The sequence below is a fragment of the Caretta caretta genome, chromosome 7 (assembly GCF_965140235.1).
Source record: "Caretta caretta isolate rCarCar2 chromosome 7, rCarCar1.hap1, whole genome shotgun sequence".
In the NCBI taxonomy this organism is placed as follows: domain Eukaryota; kingdom Metazoa; phylum Chordata; order Testudines; family Cheloniidae; genus Caretta; species Caretta caretta.
In genome coordinates this window covers 98937759-98956211 of record NC_134212.1, presented here as the reverse complement: position 1 = coordinate 98956211, position 18453 = coordinate 98937759, and the positions used below count along the sequence as shown (strand labels likewise).

The 18453-nt window shown below is 39.8% G+C and overlaps 1 protein-coding gene across 21 annotated transcripts in view; it reads left to right on the top strand.

The window, feature by feature from the left end:
• Positions 1-18453, top strand: part of JAKMIP3 (Janus kinase and microtubule interacting protein 3) — a 178615-nt gene that overhangs the window by 46611 nt on the left and 113551 nt on the right. For 19 of the 21 annotated variants that reach the window (XM_048857711.2, XM_048857693.2, XM_048857691.2 and 16 more), the window contains exon 2: positions 15980-16222. In XM_048857711.2, coding sequence (XP_048713668.1) covers positions 16088-16222 — 135 coding nt within the window. In that variant the 5' untranslated portion in view covers positions 15980-16087. Of the gene's footprint in view, positions 1-15979; positions 16223-17542; positions 18106-18453 lie in introns of those variants that run through there. The other 2 variants (XM_075130994.1, XM_075130995.1) reach the window with 2 other exon arrangements.

Below are 18453 nucleotides of genomic sequence, written 5' to 3'. Positions count from 1 at the left end.
AAAATCTGTCAAACAGCAGTGGCTTTCACTCCTTCCCAACTTCAGCAAAAAATGTACTGGCAGTAACACTCCCCTGAGTCATCCAGTTCTTCAGTGTCTGGTTTTCAGGGTCAGTCATTTGGGAAAGTATTTTTATTGTTTAATAGATCTAAAAGCAAATGCTTTTTAGCTACACTAAGGAGATCATTATTTATAAGCTCTTTCATAAATTGAATAAATACAAAAGTACTGAAATTCTATAGACAACGTTTGGCTAAATCCTGTCTTCAGTGTTCTGAAATCCAGCTGTGTTGTGTGTTCATGCTGAAAGGGATTGGGGAGGTAAATTTAAATAGTTATTTAGGCCTGTTAATAACATGCTTAAGAACAATTTCATAAAGAGCTTTTGGATCATCTAATGCCATCTGTGTTAAAGTTGATTATAGTTAATTATACAGGCATGAATTCCACAGTAAAATGGATGTCGTTGCTAGAACAGTTTGTTTGTGTTCAAGACAACAGGCTGACATAAAGTTAAACAGATGGAATTAGAGTCGGAGATGCAGTCTGCTCTGAATTAATCTAATGTAAATGAAAGAATCAATTGCATTTCCTCCCTTTTTACTGTTCCAAGGGAGGGGCATATTGAAACTGCTGAAAATTTAAGTAATGTTATATTTTCAGTCTCAGAATCTCAAGTTTTCTGTACATTATTCAAATGTGGCAATAACCACATCTTCCCACATCTAACCAGATCTTCCACTTGCATTTAAATTATTTGAATAGTATATGCAAAATTCTATTGATATTTTCCATTTCCTTGATTCTGTGTTGATTAGAACGAGTAACTATGTAGGCTATACATCCATTTGAGTTACATAAAAAGTCAACATTTGTTCTTTGTTGGAAACTCATGCTCTTATATAAAACACAGAATAAATATATAAATATTTTTATAAGAATTAAAACTATGCACACGTTTTCATGAACAGTCGGACCAGGAATGGTTAATCTGAACTATATCTGGGGAATTAATCTTTTGAGTAAAATCCAGGTCATCCAGGATTGAGCATGTCTGTTCAAGCTGTTGCTGAAATTGTACTAATCCTACACAGAAACTTTGGCTAGACTTTCATCAGAGGAAAATGATTACCATGTATCATTATGTTAACAATACTTACGCAGATCTACCTAGGCAATGGGCATGGCAAATTTATTTCCTTTCTCTTCCTTCCACAATCAGAATTTTCAGGGGTTTTTTACATATTTAATGTTGCCCTGATTAGGCCATTTCCATTTGATCTTCATCTACTAATATATCTTAAGTATTTCCAAGGCACCTATCACTGAAAAAAACCTAGAGCTAATATCATTTCCCTAATACAACTCCACTGTGCCCATCTCTCCATGGTCCAGGCATTTTTTTAAGGCACAGGGGGTTGTCATGACATACAAAATTACATTTCTTCGTGAACAGAAGGTGCTTATTAAAGAAAACAACTATAAACTATAGACACTCAAATGGATTTCCACACATCTTGCCTCCTGGAGGAATATTGGTGTGACAAGTCCTGAATACTTTTGTTCAGCAACGCTTTGAGTAATTGGTGAAGAGAGAAGAAGTTAGACATCATTTGAGCTATAAAATAAAGCCTTTTTTGTTTTTACTCTTTCATAACTCAGAGAGGGTCAAGGGATTTTCCTCAAATATGGAAAGCTTCAGCCAAAAGGGAGAATTTTTGAGAAATTTCAGAGCATTTTAAAATGGAAGACTATAACAGCACGGATAGCTTTACCTAAAAGCAATAATAAGGTATCTGTCTAGTGCAGGGGTCAGCAACCTTTCAGAAGTGGTGTGCCGAGTCTTCATTTATTCACTCTAATTTAAGGTTTTGCGTGCCAGTAATACATTTTAATGTTTTAATAAGGTCTCTTTCTGTAAGTCTATAATATATAACTAAACTATTGTTCTATGTAAAGTAAATAAGGTTTTTAAATGTTTAAGAAGCTTCATTTAAAATTAAATTAAAATGCAGATCTTATCAGTTTAGTGTGATCCTTGCCCTTGCTTTTCCTTGCTGAGTTTTCCAATGTCTGGCACGTATTTGGATAGTTTAAGCTGCACACAGGCTTCTGAGTGATCAGTTGTTAACCGGCTCCCAGAGCGAAAGAGGACAGATTTCATGTGTGAAAATATCTGTTCACACAGGTATGTGGATCCAAATGCTGAAAGCATTGCAAACACAATTTTCTTCAAACAGTTACATTTCACTGGCAGGGATGTCCAGCGGGTCAGAACAGAGGCCCCATGATCTCTCTCAGTAGCTTCAACTGCACTCTGAAGATCTCCAAACTTTGATGCCCACAATTCTGAGCTTTTGTAACTGAATGAGCTGCATTTCGAAATCATCAGCACCCATCCACTGAAATACAGACAAATCCAAGGCCCTTTCGTTGAATTTTTCAGGTTTAATTAGAAAAGATAGCATTGGGCCAAATCGCTGGAAATCTTGAAATCTGTCAGAAAATTCTGATTCCAGTTCTTGCATGTACATTCTAATCTCAACATCAAATGCCGTGCGCTGTTCCACGTGGCGTGATAGTGATGTAAGCAGGACTTTAAAATATCCCAGTACAGTGGTGGAACAATTTTTAAGGTGAGGGTTCTGAGCTGCGCCCCCTCTTGCCCCTGTCTGCACCCCTCACTGCCCCAGGCTGGGGCCAGTGGGCCACAGCTGCGGGTGGCTGCAGAGCCCTGGGCCAGTGGCCGGGACCCCAGGCCAGTAGCAGAGCCCCCAGACCGGTGGCCGGGACCTGGGGCTGGCAGCCGGTACCCTGAGCTGGCAGCAGAGCCCCTGGGACCGGTGGCCAAGACCTGGGCAGTGTGAGTGCCACTGAAAATCAGCTCGCATGCCGCCTTTGGCACGTGTGCGATAGGTTGCCTACACCGGTCTAGTGTATCTATCTAGGTAAAAATAGCCAACCAGGCTTTCACTTATCCATGGATTAATTTGATCCTAATATAGTTCAACAAAATGCAGTCAAACATCAGGATAAAGGTTCACAAATCTCTCTCTTTCACACACACACTCACTCACATTCACTCCTGGGGGAAAAAAAAACTTTTTTTTTTCTTCCAACTATACTGGACTTGGAGCTATCTCCACCCTAAAATAGCGTTAACTGAGGTACTATGCTCTTCAGGCCATCTTTGTGACAGCACTGGTCATGTCTGCTAAGAAAGTCATCATGCCGTCCTAGACTTCTGCACAAGTTCATACAGAATTTTGATCTCACCCTGAATGTTACCTCCTGTGACTTAGCTGCTCTCTTATGTTTGGACACTTGTGTTTGCCAGAGTTCGTGTCCCAGGTGAACAGCTCATTTTAACTACACTCATACCAGCTTTCTCATGTCAGAGTCCATTAACCAAATTTGTATTGATTGTAGTTCAGTTGGAGCCAAATAAACTAATTTACAATTCAAATTCTAAGAGTTGCCCAGTAATGTATTTTCTCTGAGAAATATATGCACCAAAATAGCACATGATATGATTACATTAGCAGAACCTTTTGTCTAATGTAAAACACACCCCCATAAGAAAACTCATTTTCTTGTGCTGCGATGTACAGACTCTACGGCAATCTTAAATGAAGAATTGAAAATACTCAAGAAGAAATCGTCCATGTGTAGAATCCTGGAAGTGAGGACTCAGCCATCAGCAATGCTGCCAGTCAGTTTTTATGAGAGATTTTTCATGCAAAAGACAAATAATTATGAGTAAACCTAAAATTATTAACGAATTCTTCCAGTAAAAAGGATAGAGGAAAAATATCTTGCAATCCTTTCTCATAGTACTTGAAATGGCTAAACACTAATGGTGGGGGTTTCTGAGACATGTTTATACTGTACACACTGTTTTTTAATTTTTTTAAAGTAATGTTGGAGTATAGATTTCAGACACTACGATCTCAAAAACATATTTTCCAATGAAGCTTGATCTTGAATAACAAGTCAGGAGGCAAAAAGAGTGATGAGTCTGACTAAATATTGCTTATGGTGCATTATTAATGCCATCTTTAACATAATACATGCCACACGTATGCACAATATATTCTCCCAGTATCAGAAATATGAAGCTTTTACTATTCTATTTAGATGAGGTAAGCTGACTTGCCCCGTTCAACTTGCATAATTCATTCTTATTGCAATAAAATAGGAATTATAATGGCAGAAAAAAAGCCATTTAAAATAAAAGCTATTAATGGACTGCCTCAGATAATCTCCCTCATACTGCCCATGTCTATGTAGGTATGCTGTTCTGCTATGTTTTAATGTCATTCCTCAAATAATTTCTTCTGAAAGGCTATTCCCAAGAGTGGCAAGTGAGCATCAGTTACTGGAACCAGAATACTGGGACAAATTATGAACAACTTTTACTTCTTGCATGCAAGTGCATCTCGTGGCTGAGTTCTGTCCAGGCCAGAGTTCTGCCTGTTAGCAACATTTCAGAAAGCGATACACAGATTCAAAGCTCAGCTCTTGCATTCTAACCAGTGTATCCTTATACAGGCTTCCATAAAGACTGTTCTTGCCACAGAGAGAGTACTCTACAATGTCTGCATTACAGTGGAGGAATGCATCCGATGAAGTGAGCTGTAGCTCACGAAAGCTTATGCTCAAATAAATCGGTTAGTCTCTAAGGTGCCACTAGTACTCCTTTTATTATTCCCTTTACAGTATAAACATGCACACACATACAACCAAATTCTTTCTACTCCGATCTTTATTAATGATTTCTTTGTCTATGGGGGTTGCCTAAATAATAATGTTTTATCTGGAATGATAACTGCAGTGTCGCTCAGTTCACATGTATATTATTCTATTTTGCTGGCAAACAGAAAAGTCTGGCCTGTGAATCCTTTTTGCTGGGAGCAGTCAGTCCTCTCTGAGTAGCTGACACACTCTTAGTTTGTTTAATCTTTTCTGTAGCCATTATGTTATAAATATGAGATACCTGCAAATAAAATAAAGCATTCTCAAGATTTCTACTGGGCTGTACCTCAGAGGACACTGTCCTTGCTGAGTAGGTCCCATTGAGTCAGATAAGAGATTTATAGCCTCTCATCTTATTTAGCATTACTGCTGTTCTTGTGTTCATTAACTAAGAGAAAATCCTAACATTAAAGCACCTGAAATATCTAAAGGTGGCTTTCCCAGCCTAAGGAAAAGAATTCCCCCTCAAACCATTCCCTCTATGGTAAACCACAAATTATTTTTACAAGGGCATCCCTAATAAGTAAAGGTTTAAAATAACACTTAATTAGACCCAAAATATTGCAGGTATGTGACACAGCCATGTTCCTGGCTTTAATCTCCCAGCTAAGACTGATTGGAACTCACAGATGCTCCTGTATAAACCACTCATCAGCTCCCCTTCAGCTTTGATTGGTTCATCTCCTGTGCTGAGAATGTGCAAGACTTGCAAAACTGCCTGACGCTTCCTCTTCTAGATTTTTGTGGTCACTTGTAGCTGTGCTGTCTGCTCTGCTTTGTACATGTACAAAGAGAAAAGCCACGCAAATTATTCAAAGGCTGGAAAAAATCCTTTACAATAAGAGACTTAATGAGCTCAATATCAAAAAGACCAAGAAGTGATGTGGTTGTGGTATACCTTCACAGGGAGAAAATACCAAGACAGGGCTCTTTAACCTAGAAGAGAAATGCATAACAAAGGCTGGAAGTTAAAGTCAGACAAATTCAAATTAAAATAAGGGGAATTTTTTAGCAATGAGGGTGATTAACCATTGGTACAAACTAGCAGGGGCAGCAGAGAATTCCACATCTCTTGATGACTTCAAAGCAAAACTAGAAGCTTTTCAGAAAGATGTGCTGTAGTGAAACACAAGTTATTGGTCAGACAGAAGGCAATGGATGTGTTTTAATTAGGCCACAACTTTATTCACTCAAATATCTGGCAACAAATTATATAGTGCTGGTTGTTTCCAGGTCATTGGGCAGCTCACATCTTGCCTAGGGTGTGATGCAATCCTGAGCTGGCATGGAAGGAGGTGAGCTGCCCAATGACCTGGAAACCCCATCTGTGTGCCTAATATATAATCCTGAGCCTGCAAGTCCATACCACTGCTCGCTTGACCTGTCTGCATGATCCTAAAAGTGGAAATACAAGAAAATTTTTCTACATAAAGACTGATGTATATCCTGTGTGCACTTGAATGCTATCATCCAATTGCCTGAATCACTGTGGCCCTAGCCTTATTTGGGTGGTAGCTGTTGTAACCCCATATGGAAGGAATTGGAATCATATTCTTGCACCAGGAGCTCCAACTTTTTAAGCCCCCTTTTGAAAATAGTAACAAAATAGTATGTTGACGGGTTTTCTATCACCATAAATAAAGAGGACCCCCCTCTCCAATGGATGTCATTGCTGTATAAGTCCTCAATGCCCTTACTAGGCAAATCCTTGCCTCCTCCACCCACCCCACCCCCCGCCGTAGCAATATGGATTCACCTCTCCATCCCACTCCCCACCCTCCAGATTGTTTTTTGAGATCCTGAGTTATGATGAACAATTGCTCTTCCCATCATAAATCCCTCCACTCCAAAGCCTTCTCAAAGCACACCAACCCAGGCACTCGTTTGCTGACTCCATATGTTCCAAAAAACACTAACAGCCTTTGACAAGGCCACCTCCTATCAGCTTCTGCATATTTGACTGAGAACTTGCACCAAATCTCTGAGCATTTAAACAGTAATGGGATGAAATGGATCCTCTCTAGGGTCCATTTCCTGAGACCACCCCATGAAAAACCTCTGGACTAAGCACCCACTACAAAGATCTGGCTAACCTCTCATCCTACTGGCAAACATAAGGCCTGATAGGTGAATGGAGATGGGAGATGATTCCAGCCCATGCGTTGCCAGAGAAACCATGTATTGTAATATCCCATCTTCTGGAAAGGGCAATATTATTGACAGGCCCTCTCTCCTCTGAAATGGCCCCAAATCATTAAAACTCCTGTCATAGGCCCTAAATGTTCATGGCACTTCCAATCCTTATATTACCTCAAGAGCTATCATACATCAAGATTCCAGAGTGCTAGCGGCATCCATTTGGGTTCCTTGTTGGCTTCCCAGTGCCAGGTCCTGAAATTTGTCCATCTGAAATCGAAAGAATGTATCGGCTATGCCATTGTCAATCCCGGGCATATGCTTGGCAGAAAAACATATGTTAGCATTTACACATTGTAATATAAATGCCCTCATCAAACTCATAGTTCTGGGTGATCTGGAGGATGGGCAACTGATTATATTTACTACTGCCATGTAGTCACTCCAAAAAGGCATGCTTTTGTTTGCAAAATCTGTTCGCTAAATAGTTTCTGCTACCAAAATGGAAAGAATTCCAGGAATGTTATTTTCTTTTCTGTACCTTTTATAGCCAATCTGAATATTTCTGGGCACTCCATCTAACATAGTAAAATACTTGAAAAACCTATTTCTCCTGATGCATCTGAATGAAACTGCCTTTATCATCCATTTCTCCCTCCAAAATCACACTCTTAAATTGATTCAGAAATTGTTCCCAAATCCTCCTCCATCTCTTTCTTATCCTTTATAAAATGGCTGGGCTTTTCTATTCCTGTGGTGGCAGCTGACAGTCTGGTGCAAAAAGCCTGCCCCAAGGCCATCACTCAGCATACAAAGTTAAGATGCCCTATAACAGTAGCTCCCATGGCTTAATCTTCTTTGAAAGAGGGTGTCTCTGAGGCTGTATGGCATATAAAGACCCCCTGACTCTCCCAGTCAGCATGAACTGGGAGTGCAGTGACTGTCTCCTGACCTGTCCCCGACTGTTTCCTGTCCTTTGTGTTCATCCATATAAACTTTTCTCCTCCTCCTCCCACACATTGTAAGGGAGCCCTTAAGGGGCAATGCCCTGTTTTTCCAGTTTGTCAGACAAAACCCCCTTATCTGGAAGGTTGCAGTGAGCTAATTCTATGGCCCTTACAAAAAAAGTAGCATTAAAAAGGAGGTGGGATTTGATACATCATGTGAAGTGCATTATTTGTAGGAGTGACACAGAGAAACTTGTTGGTACTTACTTCAGTCAGCAGAATATGAGACATGGAGCATGAGTAGCAACATACTTGCTCCATCTTTGGTCACTGACTTCTCCTAGGCTAGAAGGTCCCACATTTTGGACAAATACCCAGCCCACCTGGCAGGGAAGCATTTGCTTTGATCCTGATTGCAGCCTTTTTGGAGGGGGGGTTTTCCTGTGTTATTTTGTAGTAAGAGTACCTGCGTTCCAGCTGCCATTGATAGAGGCATGAACCTGTTATCTGCTGTCATATTTTATCCATGTAACAATATTGATTAGGATGGAAATTATAGTGCAGGAGTGGACAAAGTGTGGCTCGTGAGCCAAATGCAGCTCTTTTACCATTAAAGTGTGGCTCATGGAGTCCCCTCCCGCCCGCCTCCATTCTCCACCTACCAGACTGGGGTTGGGAGAGCTCAGACCTCTGCCTTGCAGTGGGGTGGTGGGGTAGAGGCTTCTCCCCAGTGGGGAGGGGAGTCTTGGGGCTTCAGCCCCACAGAGCACACTGGCTGGGGCTTGGGGCTTCAGCAGGAGCGGGGCTGAAACTCCGAACCCCGCAGGTGCGCCCTGGCTCTCAAACCTCTGAAGATTGCTGTACGTGGCTCAGAGGATCAGTAAGTTTGGCCCTCCCTGTTATAGTGGAAAGGGAGTTTATCTGAGAGTTTTACAAAGAAATATCAATGCACAATGTTCTAATAAAATGCTACCAAGTTATTGAAGCTACACAATTAACAATAATGCTAAATGTAGCAATGAAAATAAAACAAAAGCATAGAAACAAACTTAGTTTTTATAAATTGCTGAACTATATGAGGAGCAAGCATGTTCATTACATGTGTTTGATAACATATATGTCTCTGGGTTTTATTAACTTCTTGGTCACCTTGTTGCTTTTGTAGCAACAATTTTTTGAACTCAGTAAAGTTTCACCAAGTGTATAGTAACCCACACTAGGGTAAGTAAAAAGAAAGGGAGTACTTGTGGCACCTTAGAGACTAACAAATTTATTTGAGCATAAGCTTTTGTGAGCTACAGCTCACTTCATCGGATGCATTCAGTGGAAAATACAATGGGGAGATTTATATACATAGAGAACATGAAACAATGGGTTGTTACCATACACACTGTAACAACAGTGATCACTTAAGGTGAGCTATTACCAGCAGGAGAGTGCGGAGGGGAAGAGGCGAAGAGGGCACCTTTTGTAGTGATAATCAAGGTGGGCCATTTCCAGCAGTTGACAAATACATTTGAGGAACAGTGGGTGGTGGAGGGGGGGAAATAAACATGGGGAAATAGTTTTACTTTGTGTAATGACCCATCCACTCCCAGTCTCTATACAAGCCTAAGTTAATTGTATCCAGTTTACAAATTAATTCCAATTCAGCAGTCTCTTGTTGGAGTCTGTTTTTGAATTTTTTTTGTTGAAGAATTGCAACTTTTAGGTCTGTGAAGTGAGCTGTAGCTCACGAAAGCTTATGCTCAAATAAATTTGTTAGTCTCTAAGGTGCCACAAATACCCCTTTTGTTTTTGCGAATACAGTCTAACACGGCTGCTACTCTGAAACCTATCATAAAATAATAGAATACTACAACTACCAGCTAATGGAATTTTTCCTTTTGCTCAAGTAGATATCTCATACCTTTCAGTGCTGAAGATCCTGGGTTCAGACCCTGTTGACAGCAAAAGAGGGCTTGTTATAAACAGACAGGTTTGAATATGGCCAGCTCCATATGAAGTGGTAGTTTGAAAATGTAGGCCCAGATTCTGAGCTGCATGGTATGACTTTGCATCTCACCATTGGTGCAAATGCTCACATCACTGGTCCTGGAAGTATCTACCTCAAAGTAAGGGGCTCTTCTGATGATGTAGAGAGCTCCTATATCATCCCTGTGTGGATAGTATATCGAGGACATGGCAGGGGCAAGGGGGAACGCCTGGGGCATCACTATGTCCTGCTGATTCCCATCTGCCAGATGTTTTTGAAGCCATTTGCAGCTGGCACATTCTAGAGCATTAAAATAGAACCTGCCTGGTGCACAACCAATACAGGGTTGAGGGAGCACAAAGGTGGTTTAAAGCTGAGTTTCACTGTGCACCCCTCAGCTGCAGTTCAGCAGTGGGATCTGAATTCCCACTAGTTAAATCAGTATGTTGAATTGAAAACGTTTCCCTACACGTACATCAAAGCTGATTAATAGCCAGGCTTCTAGTGACCTTTGAGGATCATAAAGGTAGCAGATATATTTGTTTAGTGAACGATGTGAGGAGGGATAAGAAGAAAGGGACTGGAGGGGGTAAGATTGGCAAGAGTAAAAAGGAGTGAAAGGATGGGAATGGAGCAGAGGGGCTGGGAATGAAATAGAATGCAAGAGAGCAAAGAGTAAGAAAGAAGCAGGAAAGGGATGGCTCCCCAAGACTATGTCTCAAATGTGAATTTTAGTGGAGCATGCCTAGTACAGACAAAATCTTTGGGGGCTAGCTGTGAAATTCTAGCAAGGATCTATGGTGCATGTTGGAACTGCAATTTTTTACAAAGGCTTAGAACTGGGCAGATTTTTCATGGGGATGGCAAAAGGCACAAAGGGCCACCCCCTGCCAAATTTGTAGTCCCCGCTCCAAAGAATGGGGACACTAGAGCTATTCAAAGAAAATGCCACCAGAATTTAACATGGGCAAAACAATGTATTTTTCCCTAGTCTCATTCTCAGAAACAGCTGAACTATTTTGGCTGCTATTTAAATAAATAAATAATCCGCCTGAGACAGACACATGGTATTGGAAATTTCAGCCCAATTATAAGCAAAATTATAAACAACTGAAAAAAGGTCTTATAATGAGAAGTATCAGGCAATCTTAATAACAGGTTTCAGATAGCAGCCGTGTTAGTCTGTATTCGCAAAAAGAAAAGGAGGACTTGTGGCACCTTAGAGACTAACCAATTTATTTGAGCATAAGCATAACAGGGCGTGCTATAATATATTTGGTTACAAAAAAACTATGTTTATTTAAGAATCATTAGCAATCTTTTGCACAGGAGAGAGGCTGGAATTTGAGAGCCTGTACAGGGATGTACTCCCCTGTGTGACATGAAGCCCAACTTCACAGGGGCTCCCTTTGCAGCAATTAGCAGCAGCTCTTTGGGTTCAAAACAGGCAGGGGTTTGTGAGATGGGGCCAGTAGCTGTGCTTCTACATAGATTAACTATTCACTCCAATGTACTGATTGTGGAATGGGGGTGGCTACATAGCCCCCATCATCACCTATATTATCCCACAGCTGTTGAGTTAGTCCGTAGTGCGCCTAGTAACATACAATTTACAGTATTTTTATGTTTAGCACATTGTATCAATTATTTGATTTTGTATCCAGTACCCAATTTAAAAAAATCAAGTCTTTCACAGTCTGTCAGAACAATAAACCTGGCTGAATAAAACTAATCTCATAAATACCAGTTTTCTTCAGATTGTTATGTATCTGATATTCAAATCTAAACTGCTATAAGGTTGTTTTATATGCCTCTAATCTGCTCAGGATCTAAAACAACCCCTGACCACACCTACTGTGTCCATCTTTGCAACATATGGCTTAAGAAAATAACAGTAATATGCATGAGTACTTTGTTATTACAGTAGAATTCAGCGCCTGTGGCTATAGACTGTTCCAGTTTTGGTCTGTATGAACTGAAGTTTTTCATAGTGAAAATCCTCTGACATATGACAATCACTAAATTAATAGATCTCATTAATGCAAGAAGCAAAAATTTTGAAGGCTAAAGAAGGCTAGGTTTACCGAATTGTAGAATTTTCTTATAATATCAGCAGTTTTTGTTTGCTTTTTCTGTAAATTGTATTAAACAAAAAAATATATTAAAAGAACTTTAAGGTTGCAGAGTCAAGTACTCAAAAGTTAGGAAATGGCATAATTACGGTTGCTCATACAATCTTAATTCAGCTGTCTAGTGCATATGCAGTCTTTAATTACATGATCACATGCTATTTTTTCCACAGTCTTCCACATCTCCTTCCAAGTCCCAGTCTCTCTCTCCAGCCAGTCCCAGTCTTTATCCACACCATGCTTTGTCCAATCTATTTTCCACTGCTTCCAGTAGCGCCCAGTCCTGTCCCCAAGCCTTTTCTGCTCTCACAATCTCCTAAACCCAGTCTCTTTACCAGTCCTATTCACCCATGTGCAATGAGTTGGAAGATCCTGTGTTTAACTTTAAGCAGATGAGTTGTTCCATTCAAGTCAATTGGACTACTCACATGTTTAAAGTTAAGCACATATATAACTATTTGCAGGAGTGGGGCCCTAAAGCTGAACTACACACAAAACAAAAGCAGTCTTTGTTTCTGCCCTTTACTGTGACTTTATGATGTATAAAGATCTCCCCAGAAAGCTTTCCAAAAAATCGGTTTGCGTTTTCTCCATAGAAATATTGGAAATAATGGAACATTGTAATTGAAAAACCCTTGCCTTTCAAGAGAGTTGGGACAGAATGTTGAATCTTTCTTCTACATCCCAGGTAGACGTCCAGACCAGCTGCGGCTCAGGTTTCAGCCTGTAAACAAGATGTCATTATTCAGATCTTCTAAAGATTTTCGAAGTCCTTCAGGGGAAAATAAGGAAATCAGGAAATAAAATGATTGATATTTCTATTATAAAGAAGGAAAACAATTTAAAGAAATCATTGTCATCTTTATGTATAAAGGAGCAGTAAAGGTAGATGATGATTGTTTCTTTGTGTGTGTGTTGTGGTTCACCTTTAAAGAAAGAAGAAAATGGGCTTCCTTATCCATAGTCCAAAGAGAGTACAGGAAGGAACATCCATTTCTTCTCTTTAACACGCTCTCTTGATCTCTCTGTCATTAACATTTGCCCATGGAGATCAAGTTGAACCACTAACATTCAGTAATAGATTGCTTGCAGCCAGGTTGCTGGCATTCTGCTACAACCCTCTCAGTAGGGCCCTACCAAATGCACTGTCTATTTTGGTCAATTTCACAGGCATAATGACAGGTTTCAGAGTAGCAGCCGTGTTAGTCTGTATTCGCAAGAAGAAAAGGAGTATTTGTGGCACCTTAGAGACTAACCAATTTATTTGAGCATGAGCTTTCGTGAGCAGCTCACGAAAGCTTATGCTCAAATCAAATTGGTTAGTCTCTAAGGTGCCACAAGTACTGCTTTTCTTTTCACAGGCATAGGATTTTAAAAATCGTTAATTTAATGATTTCAGCTTTTTTAATCTGAAATTTCACAGTGTTTTAATTGTAGGCATCCTCACCCAAAACGGAAATGCAGGGGGTATGGTCGCAAGGTTATTGTAGCGGGGGTTGCGGTACTGCTACCCTTACAGTGCTGCCTTCAGAGCTGGGCAGCTGGAGAGCTACAGCTGCTGGCCGGGAGCCCAGCTCTCAAGGCAGAAGGGCTGCCAGCAGCAGCACAAAGGTAAGGATGGCCTGGTATGGTATTGCCCCCCTTACTTCTGCACTGCTGCCTGCAGAGCTGGGCCTTCAGTCATCAGCTGCCACTTTTCGGCCACCTAGCTCCGAAGGCAGCAGCGCAGAAGTAAGGATTGCAATATCCTACCATGCCATCCTTTCTTCTGTGCTGCTGCTGGCAGCCCTTCTGCCTTCAGAGCTGGGCATCTGGCCAACAGCCACCACTTTCCAGCTGCCCAGCTCTGAAGGCAGCACAGAAGTAATGATGGCAATACCGCAATCCCCCTAAAATAACCTGGTGACCCCCTCCCCCTCTGCACAACTCCCTTTTGGGTCAGGACTGCCAATTTGAGAAAGGCTGGTCTCCCCGTAAAATCTGTATAGCACACAAAAGGCCAGGTTTCATGGGGGTGGGGGAGACCAGATTTCACGGTCCGTGACGCGTTTTTAATGGCCAAGAATTTGGTAGGGCCCAACCTATCAGCTATTACAGTGGGCCTCAGGTTCTTCAGGGCAAGGACTTTCTAACCCAGAGCCACCCATTCTGGGGTGTGGGGTCCTCTGATCTTGTCCTAATGAGACTGAAAGTTACAGCCATGTAATATCTGTTGTTGTTTCTGACCATGCTGCTAGAGAAAAGAACTTTGATTCAAAACAACTTTTCATTGTGAAATTTTAATTAATTTATACTAAAAAAAGGGTTACATTTTAAAAGGTCAGAATCCAAATACAGTGTTTTGAAATTGTCAGATATTTTGCCTGACCTGCTCCAAAATGTTTGTTCTCTTTCAATTTTCATTTTGTGGGAATATTTGAGATTTCTGACTTTTTGTTCTGTTTCAAGATGAAAAAACATTTTTGAATCTCAAAAACTCTCCTGGGATGAAAACAAATGATTCCTGCCCCGCTCTATTAAGTGGCAAGAGACATGAAGTACAATGGGGATTTGGCAATATTCAGACATGATTCTCACAACTAAGCAGGAGAGTGAAAGAGGAATAAAAGGAAACCTTGGCAGCAGTCGGGATAATTAGGAATCTTTAGTTCGTACATAAATGTGGAATCACTACAGTGTTTTAACAAGATACTTTTTTTTTTATAAAAACAGCAGGTTCATAAAATTTTACCTTGAGTGAAAGAAGAAATAGACAGACAGGGGCATTGACTTATAAGCTCACACAATGTGTCCACATCCTCCTGACCAAGTAATAGACCAAGAGTGGATTGAGTTTAACATTCTGAACAGTCTTTCCTGACTATTTTTTGTTGTTTTGAAATGACATATGCTCAAGCTACTGAAAAATAGAACTGTAATTATAGATCATGGGGAAGAAATGAGGTACTTTGAGTGACTTGTTGATAACTTGTGTAGCACAGACTTTTGTTCCAGTGGCTAGACGAGCAATTTTCATGGACTGTCTGTAAACTAAGAATTGTGTGAAATTGGATCACATAGAGACAAATCCTAATAACTGCTCTCCTTGGGTAGCATTTACCTTTGTATAGAAAGCACAAGGCTTATGCATCATGTAAGCTTGACATCAGCCCCCAAAAGAGGGTATTGTACGTAAGCTTTATGCTGTAGCTTTCTGCAAAGGGATGAATTTCAACCAGTTTGACAAATATGTTTATTTTAGCTTTATTTTTCTTTGCCAGGAACATAGAAAAGAAATAATCCTACCAAACCTCTGATATGCAGAATGCGTTCAGCATCCAAAAAAAAAAAAAAAAAAAAAAGCGGGTGGTAACTGCTGTTCTCAGTAACTCTACTGACCCCCTTACCTCAAGAGTATTGATTTATAAGATCTTTTATTTTCATTGATAATTTGGCATCCTAATTTCTACACATCCACTATTGTAAATTCTGTGTATGTTTAATTATGCTTTCCCCAATTCAGATTTTTTATTATGGAACAATCTTGTGCTACACTACTCCCAGTGGGTGACATTAAAGTAGTGGAGAGACAAGGTGGGTGAGGTAATATCTTTTACTGGACCAACTTCTGTTGGTGAGAGAGACAAGTTCTCGAACTTACAGAGAGTTATCTTCAGGTCTCTTCTTCTATAGTTTTAACATATAGTCCATATTACCTTTAAGAGGACTCTCCGAGACACTGCCTGTTTTTATAATATTGTTGTAGTCTGTTGTTTGAAACATTAATTCCTCCTCATAAATACATGAAAATTAAAAATTCTGTTGGCAATTGTTTACCATAATCTTGCTGAGTTGTGTAAGTTGATGCACTGGGGGAAAACTGCGGGCTATTAGTCACTGTGACACATTTTATTACTCTGAAATAACTTCTCATGAACTGCTTTGAAATCTTGTCTGAAGTCACTACAAAAATGAATCTTGCATTATTCTTATTTGCTAATTGTGAATCCCGCTAAACTCTGGCGCTTTCACGGCAGTTCTGTTTTTCCTCTTTCTAGGTGAATAAGAAAATGTAGAGGACAGAAGCAAGGAAGAGAAACCTCAAGTGGTGGAACGGAGGGTTCTCTCTGTTTGGGATTTCACCCTCCCTGTCACGCTGCCTCACAATGTCAAAGAAGAGTGCTAGCAGCCGAGCTAAGGGAGAAAAACCTGATGCCTTAGCTGCCTTACAAGCTGCCAATGAAGAGCTCAGGACAAAACTCACAGACATTCAAATAGAGCTCCAACAAGAAAAGAGTAAGGTGTGCATCTTTTTTTCCATTAATTAAAAAAAGAATATCTGTTGTTATTTTCTAAACGCCCCTCCTTCCCAGCCCTACACAATGAAGGGTGAGGTACAGTGCTATTTGATAGCCACTGTATAGCATTTTTTCATCCAAAGGGTCAGAACTAGCCAGGTACTGCTGCATTTTGTTGGTGTGCGTTGTGTGTGCTCTTTGGGGAAAGTTCATCATTGAGTAAATTAGATTCAAGATTTGCAATAAATCTCAATAAAATAATATTGAGCATTTTTGTTAGAAGGTTGCTCATGAAATAGTCCAATAAATTTTACAAGGGGTTCCTTTAATTTTTACTTTTTGTATGAAACCTGCAAGTTATGTTTGCACTATATTTTTGCACAAATCCATGTCTTGATGAATTATTTAGTAGCCTCTAATTTTTACTTTTTGTATGAAACCTGCAAGTTATGTTTGCACTATATTTTTGCACAAATCCATGTCTTGATGAATTATTTAGTAGCCTCTCTAATTGGCCCCTCTGGTGGTTGAAGAAGCTGTGTTATCAGCAGGTACTATACATCAGAAAAAGAAGGGAGGATAGCATCATTAATTTGTTAAAGGTACACATCAAACAAGCAGGCATGGTAATTTGTGCTCAGGACAATTTGTTCTTTAATTCCGAGCTATAGTAGCAAATTAGACTTAATGATAGTGTATTCAGAAACATAAAGCTTGGATTTGTTTTTAGAAGAGTTTACTGAAAACTATTAGTGGCCTTTTTAGGAGTGGTAAATGCATTTTGTGCCTTAAAAGGCAAAATTCTGAAAGAGATTCTGCAGGAAGCAAATTGTTAGAATATATGTAACTTACGAACTTTACTAACATTCTGTGCAAGGCAGACAGAGAAGATCATGATTTTAAAAACTGCATCAGTTGTATTTCAAGGTGAGATATGAGCTAAAAGATTTTATTCTCTACACATGTTAGAATCCATCAGTTCCTCATATTCATCTAGTACTTTCAGGGTTACAGCCTTTTGGTGGAAAAGCAAAGGAGTATAAATATCAAATTCCTTAGCAACCAGTGTCTCAGATGCATACTGAATGCTCGATACAGAAGGAAATGAAGTTGAAAAACAGTAGAGCTAAATGCCAGAAAAAGCTACAGGAAAATATGCATCTATCCCAAACTAGACAGATGGCATGTTCGTAGCAATAGGCTCAATGCTGTCCAAATCTTTTGTCTCTCTCATGAATACTTTTCCACTAAATGTTTACATTTTTTTATCTTCCTTGCAGACAATTTGTATGATACCGGGATTATTCTCATCCTTTACTTTTTCACAATTATGCCAATTGTGTCTGGGTTTTCTGCTAACAACCCATCAAGCTGGATGCACATTACTATTCTAGATCAAGCTCCAAGATTTCCAATCCCCAGTCCAAAAACCAAGCTACAGTTTTGATTTGCACCTTTACAGGCCAACAAGCAGTGAAGTCTGGATTTGAACGTCAAGATCTAAGAGTGTTTTGGGGCCAGAATTTGGCCAATCTGTTAACTATGGTTTAATGAATTTGCTACAACTAAGTTCCCCCATCTCAATTAATTGTGTGTTAGTATTTACAAAGAATTTAATTTTTCAGAAGAGCTAAGATACAATGTAAAGTACACCTACTTCAGCAGGAACAGATATGCACTATGCATTTTACCATAATTTGCATCATTACTTGGCAATGTCGAATACAAACTTCATTCTCGAGGTGGTTTCCAAGATTATACACTGATTTTTAAAAAAGACACCAGTTAATCATTGTGTTGTGGACAGGAAAGCTCAGATCATTCAGACTGAGTACTGATTTGTCTGCTTTCACTGTTTAATACATCTCTTTCAACTAGGAGATCGGGTGAGTTCATACTGCATTTTTGAACTGAAATACAGTTTGGCTCTGTTTAGGCTCTTCTGTGCTCACGGTATTCGAAAGCATTTTCCAATAACGAATTTTATATTACAGTGACGGACTGTGTAGGATAGCATGACAGTTATGTGTTCAACAGTTGTACACGTACACACACACACTCCTCTGTATTACTGCGAGAATAAATGCACTGTTAGACAGAAGATCTGGATTATCCCCTGTGATTTTTGAAATGTGCCATGACATCTTTGATTTCAGCTGGACATCCACAAAAGATGAGCAGAAAAGGCTTTAGTTTAACCACCAGTAAACTGGCTAATTCCTAAATGTTTAACA